Raw genomic sequence first — 7,685 nt, 5'->3', positions numbered from 1 at the left:
AGTTACTCATTAGTTGACAATGAAACTTAGTCTTAGTGATGAAAGTAGCTAATGTTAAGACCTGAAATTAAAAGGCTTTAAGATTCAAATATCATCAATATTGGATTAATTGGTTGTGTTTACTTTGCTCGATAAATATAGTTTGGTTTAAGTCAATTTTAATTATAATTAAGATAATTATATTTTGGCATTGAGCAGGCTCTATTTTGGCATGGGTTTATTTTAATAAAATTGTCTTCTTTTATTTATCAAAAAAAAAACCAAATAATAATAATAATTACAATACACTGAAAAATTCAGTTAACTATAATTTCTTTTCCTCCTAAGAACTTCAAGAACCGATTGTGCAGTGCAATAGGCAATAGCTTGAACTGTGACCATAGGATTCACTCCTAAAGCAGTTGGAAACACACTTGTATCTGCTATAAACAGTCCCTCTACCTCCCATGTCTCTCCCATCTGGTTCACCACTGAGTCCTTTGGATTCACACCCATTCTGCAGCTCCCCATTTGATGTGCTGAACATATCTGTGTGGATAAATCTCTTAGTGGTCTACCACTCTCCTCTTTCACAAACTTCTCAAACTCATGGTAGCTCACTTTTTTAACATTAATGCTTCTCCCTTTGCAGTGATGCGTTCCAATTTCTTCAGCTCCTGCTGCTGCCAATATCCTTAGCATCTTCTCCAATCCTTTCTGCAGATTCTCCTCATCACAATCTTCCATTTGATAAGATATTGAGCTTGGAGAATTCACTGTTCCTTTTCCTTTATCTCTTGCCAATGCAAATATGTGGGCAGTCCTTGGAAACCTGCGCATTTTCATTTTCATATCGATTCCTGAGACCCATGGCATCAGGCCTGAGAACATACCTGGATGCAATGATGGTGTCTGTATAACTGCACCATATCCAGACTTGTCAAAATTTGCAATGACCGTAGACATTGCTGTCAGAATCCCTCCTTCATAACTCTTCTTCTCTTCCTCCGGCCAGACGCCAGATAATGGTGCATCAGGGAAGTAGCCCCAAGCCATTATCACTGGATGGAGACGTAGATTTTTGCCAATGTTAGGATTTTTCAAACCACTCCTTTTCAACAATGGAGGAGTACTAAGAGCACCAGACGCAACAATAGTCACTTTTGATTCAATCACACACAAGTCTTTTGCCCCCTCGTATTCGAATTCGAAAGCAACTCCGGTTGCTGTTTTTCGACTATTTCTTCCTTTCTTTTGCCTGTGCAAGACCTTGATGACCTCACACCTGGGAAGAATTGCCCCATTACCTGAATTCACTAAATCCAATAGCCAGGTCTCACAAGTGCTTTTCTTTCTTCCACCCTTGCAGCCAAGAGAACACCAGCCACAGTAATGATCTGGTGAGGAATTTCGAGGAATGTTGTTTACAGGATAACCCAGTTCTTGGCATCCTTTTCTTAAAATGGAATTATTGAAACCTTCTTGATGAATATCTGATTGAACACCCATTTTCTGGCACACAACATCTAGTGCTTCTTTGTATAATTTGCTATCAAATATCTCTAGATCGTATTGATCACTCCATTCATTAATCACATGTTCTGGGGTTCTGATAGAAGCTGACCAATTGATTGCAGAACCTCCACCAACTGTAGATCCTGCAAGTATTACAACCCCCATATCATCAGTCGCCATTAGACCACCAGCAAGGTACATTTGATCCATCGTAGGCCCTTCAAGGAGAGAAAGATTGCTTCTCGCATAATAATTTCCCTTCTCAATTACAAGCACTTTATAACCAGCTTTTGCAAGAACACCAGCAACCACACCACCACCTGAGCCAGAACCAACTACAACTACATCACATTTGATAACCAAAGAAGGATTGGATGAGCTGCAGGGTGCATTATTTTTGGGACGGTGAGTAAAGCCAGTGAATCCAGCAAGCCGGAGAGAGTTTGCAAGTATGTCTCGTGGAAGGTTCATATTAACAAGTCCGCTGTGAAGAGGTCCATAGAGTTTTTCCTCATCATCATCATCTTCTTCTTTGTTCTCCAATTTTCCATATGGAGATAGTTTTAGTGCTCCGAACTGTGGGTCAGGTCCTGGATAACCTATTGCCTTCCATGTCAGGTTCTCATTTTTCTCATCTACCTGAAAATGAAGATGCAAAATGAGATCTATTGCGTTGGAAATTTCTTCCTTAGTACCAGGTCCACCATGGACCAACTAGACATGTTGTCCTTTCTGTTCATGGTGGAAATGCAAGTGCAGTTGAATAAGAATCAATGAATGAGCCCATTTATAATGTAATGCTAGTCATCTCTACGATTGTGAGGTTAGTTGCGAGTTCATCAGGAATTGAAGTTTCATTTCTATAACAATTTCAGTCAGAGCTCAATCAAAAAACAAAGGGAATAAGAAAATAAAGAAAAGGCAGAGAGTTTGCACCTGAGAGAAGAAGACAAATAGAATGAGAAGTTTGACAGCTTTGAAAAGCATTCTGAGGGGAGAGAAAAAGCTGAGAGACCAAGAATGCAAAATCTGTTCCCTTCTGTGGAGAGGGAGTTGAGAGAAAGTTTGAAAATAGGGGAAATGGATTGAAATGCTTGGTAGGCCGCAGAGAATGAAGGTTCCAATCCATGTAGAAAGCATCCATAGGGCCAACCGAATCAACCACTTCTTTGGGTGCTTCAATCTCTCTGATGCCAACCCTCCTACCTGTCAAATTTCAATCAAACACATGCAAATATTAGCATGAGTTTTTCTAGTGATGGGAGTTTCCAATCTACGGTTAATAGTTCAGTAGATTGAAATTCTGATAATCTTGTGGCAAGGATATTCTCATATAAATTTGTATTAAGACTAATTTTCTCCTTGAAACAATTTTAATATCATTTTTTATTACGCTTTTTGAGCAGTACTTGTGATTAGTCATTAAGGCATTTTCATATCAATTTATATATATTAAAATTAATTTTTTTTAGATAAATGTAAGACTGTTTTTACATTAGTTTAATATATTTAAAATTATTACTTTTAAATCATCTTAATAAAATTAAATACTAATTAATGAAAAAATGAAAACTGAGTTGTTATATTATCAATTAGACTACCCGTTCACAGATAAATTCTAAACATGAACTATGTTGGGGTCTGTCCAAGTCAAACTCAAGATTGGACCAAGTTAATGATTCTGGTTCGTGAACTAGTTTGGAATCGGGGTATAGGAGGGTTAGATTCGATCCGTCTGTCCTTGAACTTAAATTGGAATGGGTCTGAAACTGCTAGTTTGAGCTCAAAATCGACTTGATTCAAAATTGGGTTTTTTTTTTTTTCCTTCTTTTTAAATTTAAGAATAGAACTCTTTAATTTCCATGTATTAAAATATGTGTGAAATAGAAACCTGACTAAAATCAGATCAAAATTATATCAAAACAAAATCATTTCAAATTGGAATCGTTATGAATCATAATCATTAAGAAATAGAAGTGTTTTGAACTAAAATCAATCCAAACTAGTCTTTGAACTTAAATTGGAATCGATCTGGAACCACTAGTTTGAACTCTAAAATGACTTATTCAAAATTTACTTTAAAAAAAAATTATGGGTAAATCTCTTTCATTTCCATACATTAAAATCGGCCCAACAAGAAACTTGACTAAAATTATATCAAAATAATATCAAACTGAAGTCATTTCAAGTCAGGAATCAATATGAACCAACATCATTAAAAACTTTTGGACGAAACCGACAATTCAGGTTTGAAACCACCTTGTGGCTGGGTCTACCAACTGTATTTTATGTTGATTCATTTTTCTTAATTTTTTTTTTCTAATAAAAAGCTGGCCCATAAAAGCAAAGTAGATAGAGAAGAATCTAATGCATGCAAAGGATTAATTTAAGAATCAAAGACATGAGACAATGATCAATTTTTGGCACATAATTTAAGAATCACGTTACCCCAAAGAGATTGAAAGTGAAATAACAGTAACGCCACCAAAATCTATTGGATTTTCCCTATTGGAGAAATGAGACACCCCATCAAACAGCTTTCATAATTTTTTTTTTTTTAACTTTATTATATATTTACATACACAATTAAAGACAAAATACTATATAAAATTTTTTCATTATAAATTGTTGAAATTTAATAATAAAAAATTAATAATAAAATTATCAACTAAGTCATTTTAAAAAATAGAAAAAAATATATATAATAATAATAATAATAATAATAATAATAATAATAATAATAATAATAATAATAAATTGGGAATGGATAAATGGAAAGAAATATTTTATTAAATGAGCATAAGAAAACAAATAAATAAATTTAATTGCTATTTATACTTATTTTGTTTATTTATGCATTAATGTGATTTAAAATTGTTTCTATACTTACAAAAAAATTAAAAGATTAATTAGGGACTTTTCATATAAGCGAATTTATATATCAAATCAATAACAGCTTGAATTATTGATTTTTAAATTGATAAAATTAAATATGCTTATTCATCAGTGAACGGATTGGACCTCAAAATAAAATTATCCACTAAACCTGGACTTTTATGGGCTAATCCAGTCAATAAACATGTTTATTTATTGTAATTATTAAATGTCTTTGCCAAAAACCTGACTTCACTCAATAATATTATATTAGTCTTTTATATTAATTAACTTGTCAACTTGCTAGTGTGTGAGATCATCAAAACTAGCTCTTTTCAAAGTGAAAAAATAAAAATAAAAATAAATAAACCGCTTCTTTGAATTTTACCTGTGATATTTAATTTTTTATATTATTTATTGTATTAAAAAAATTAAATAATATGAATTTTTTTTAATGTTGCTCTTTAATTTTACTAAATATTATAATAAATATTTATATAATTTGATAAAAAATAATTTAAATAATTATTAATATATTTTTATAAAAATGAAATTAATATTTTATTATTTGTTTAATTATTTTGTAAAATTTAAATGTGATAAATAAAAATGAAAAGAGGTAATAATTATTTTCACAACTCGAGAATATATATAAAAGACTACTGAAAAGCAGAGTAACTTAGTGCACTAAATATTCAGGTTTATGGTGACTACCCTCTTATTTAGACACCTAAAAATAAATAAAAACTCTGTCGAAAGTTTTTTTTTTTTTTTTTTTTTTTGTTCTTATGGAGAGACACATATCTTGCTTTGCTCTAGACATACATAAGCGTTCATGCATATGTATGCTACATAAATAAAAAATTATTTTAAAAGAAAATAAATGAAAGGGTAATGAAAGAGAAATCCTACTCGTTGAGGAGTTCCAGCCATGGAAGCAGAAAATTGGAAAAACCTGGTGACAGAATCATCAGGGATGTTACCAGAAGATGATGATGATGATGAAGGCAAGAAGGTGTCACAGAGAGCAGTGAGAGAATCCATTTCTGCAGAGGAAAGTGAGTTGAAATAAAAGTAGTTTTTCATCTCTTCTCCCTCAGTTATATCAATTATTGCAGATTGTTGAAGTTCTTGTGTTTTACGAACTCCATTTCCCTCCATCTCCATGTTTTTAAAGTTGCAAGAGATCACCTATATCTGAATTATATTTCACTCTGAGATGTGCAGGTTTTATATAGAGAGTGGAGTATTGAGAGAGAGAGGGAACACATGGCTTCAAAAATGGTTTTTTTCAAACTCTATCACAATAGATGTAACACACAACGCCACCACTTAATGAATGTCAGCTGCCAACAATAACTTCATTTTCTATATATATAGATTAGATATATTTCACAATCTTTTTATCTAAAATGTCAATTCAATTTCAATAAATTTTATTTAAGACTATACTAATAATTTGTAATTTAATAATAATTTATATAATATGGTCTAATAAAATCAAATTTAAAAAAAATTAATAGTTTAATTTAAAGTAATCTATAATTTATAAATTAATTCAAAATTTTTTTTTTATAATAACTTGATCAATATAAAATAATTGTACTTAAAATTGACAGGAACAAAGAGTTGAAAATTATATCTTATGATGTAATTGATGAATGTAATATTGATCATATTCTATGTATATATACATGACACTAGAACTTGCAGTGTTATTTGAAAATTTTTGTTTGGATCCAGTTCAAAGTGGACCAAAATGATTGACATACAATAGCACTTTGGTTTACTATAAATAAAATAACGATAAAAAAAAATATTACAATTAAAATTTGAATAAATTATTAATAACTTTTGAAAAGCTAAGTCGACCATAATATTTATTAATTTAATTAAAATACTGTAAACTAATAATTAGAAACATAAACACTATTAAAAGTTAACTAGTTCTCAATCGCTTAGCTAAATGATATACTAAATTTATCTATCTTTAATCTTAAAAATGGGATACTCTAATAAAATAAAATAAAAAATCACATATGAAGAAAATAATTTTTTATGATTTAATTTTGTAATTTTAAATTCTAATTAATAAATAAGGTATCCTTTAAAAAAGATGTATGCATATTTATTTAATTTTTTAACCAAAAAAGATAAAATAATAGAGTATCTATCAAATTTTGTTATATTTATGCTCTGTTTGTTTAGAAAAAAAATAATTTATATATAGAAAATATTTTTCATGAAAAATATTTTTTATTATTTAATTATAATATTAAATTAATTATATGTATTTATTTTATATATGTATAAGTGTTTTCATATTTTAATAAAGTTATCAAAATTTAAAAAATAAAAAATAATTTCATCTTTTGAAAAAAAAAATATTTTTGTTAAAAATGATTTAATTTTCTTTTTAATAAGAAAAATATTTTTCATTGAATAACTTTCTTGAATATCTCAAATGGTAAAATATTTAGAAAATAAAAAATATTTTCATAAAATAAATGGAACTTTAGAGAAATTTAACCTATGTCATAATCAAAACACAAAGTGCATTCTTAAACAGCAATATAATTTAAATTAACTCAAATTCTAAATTTTTTATAAAAATATTTTTCATTGAATAACTTTCTTGAATATCTCAAATGGTAAAATATTTAGAAAATAAAAAATATTTTCATAAAATAAATGGAACTTTAGAGAAATTTAACCTATGTCATAATCAAAACACAAAGTGCATTCTTAAACAGCAATATAATTTAAATTAACTCAAATTCTAAATTTTTTATAATATTTATTTTTTATTCATTTAATTATTTTAATAAAAATACAAATTTAATATCTCCTATTTTATAGATTTATTGATAACCATTGAGAATGTTCAATAGTTATCAATAATGAATGTGTAGTTGACAATGTCCAAAGTATCAACTGGGGTAATAGTGAGATGTGTATCAATTTTATAATAATTAATTTAATTTTGAAGGAGTGCAAGTGGCCCATTTGCCAGTGCCATACAGTGAAAAATTTAAGTCGATTAGCCGGTTTTCTTTCTTCTAATCAACTCCCGTTATTTTTTAAAATTAATTTTAATAAATTAATTCTAAGTCAAAGAACTTAATTAATATGGGTTAGGGTTAGATCAACTTGTTGTGTGTCTTGTGTGTGTGTATGTGTGTGTGTGTATATGTGTATGTGTGTGTATATATATATATATATATATATATATCTCGACCGATTATATGAATTCACTTTTGAGCTTTACTTAAAACGCCTAGTAGCACTCTTAATTTTGAAAAATGTTCCATTTTACA

The 7,685-nt window shown here is 29.1% G+C and overlaps 1 protein-coding gene across 1 annotated transcript; it reads right to left on the bottom strand.

Annotated features, from left to right (window-relative positions):
- Positions 1-216: 216 nt before the first annotated feature.
- Positions 217-5,609, bottom strand: LOC110672752 (long-chain-alcohol oxidase FAO4A). The gene is made up of 3 exons (XM_021835620.2): positions 5,281-5,609; positions 2,431-2,700; positions 217-2,133 (listed from the first exon to the last, which is right to left on the bottom strand). The coding sequence occupies exons 1-3, from the start codon at positions 5,533-5,535 to the stop codon at positions 301-303; spliced, it is 2,358 nt and encodes a 785-aa protein (XP_021691312.2). The 5' UTR covers positions 5,536-5,609; the 3' UTR covers positions 217-300.
- Between the last annotated feature and the right edge of the window lie 2,076 nt (positions 5,610-7,685).

The sequence above is a fragment of the Hevea brasiliensis genome, chromosome 15 (assembly GCF_030052815.1).
Source record: "Hevea brasiliensis isolate MT/VB/25A 57/8 chromosome 15, ASM3005281v1, whole genome shotgun sequence".
In the NCBI taxonomy this organism is placed as follows: Eukaryota; Viridiplantae; Streptophyta; class Magnoliopsida; order Malpighiales; family Euphorbiaceae; genus Hevea; species Hevea brasiliensis.
The sequence above is the reverse complement of the archived record's forward strand: the minus strand, read 5'-3'. Positions and strand labels throughout refer to the sequence as shown.

Bases quoted from the DNA above. Each gene is read 5' to 3' on its own strand.
- LOC110672752 (XM_021835620.2), bottom strand. From the start codon at position 5,535: ATGGAGATGGAGGGAAATGGAGTTCGTAAAACACAAGAACTTCAACAA. The intron at 2,701-5,280 runs GTAGGATTTCTC...GAAATTTGACAG, and splicing joins TGGCTGGAACTCCTCAACGA to GTAGGAGGGTTGGCATCAGA. The intron at 2,134-2,430 runs GTGCAAACTCTC...CTTCATTTTCAG, and splicing joins TATTTGTCTTCTTCTCTCAG to GTAGATGAGAAAAATGAGAA.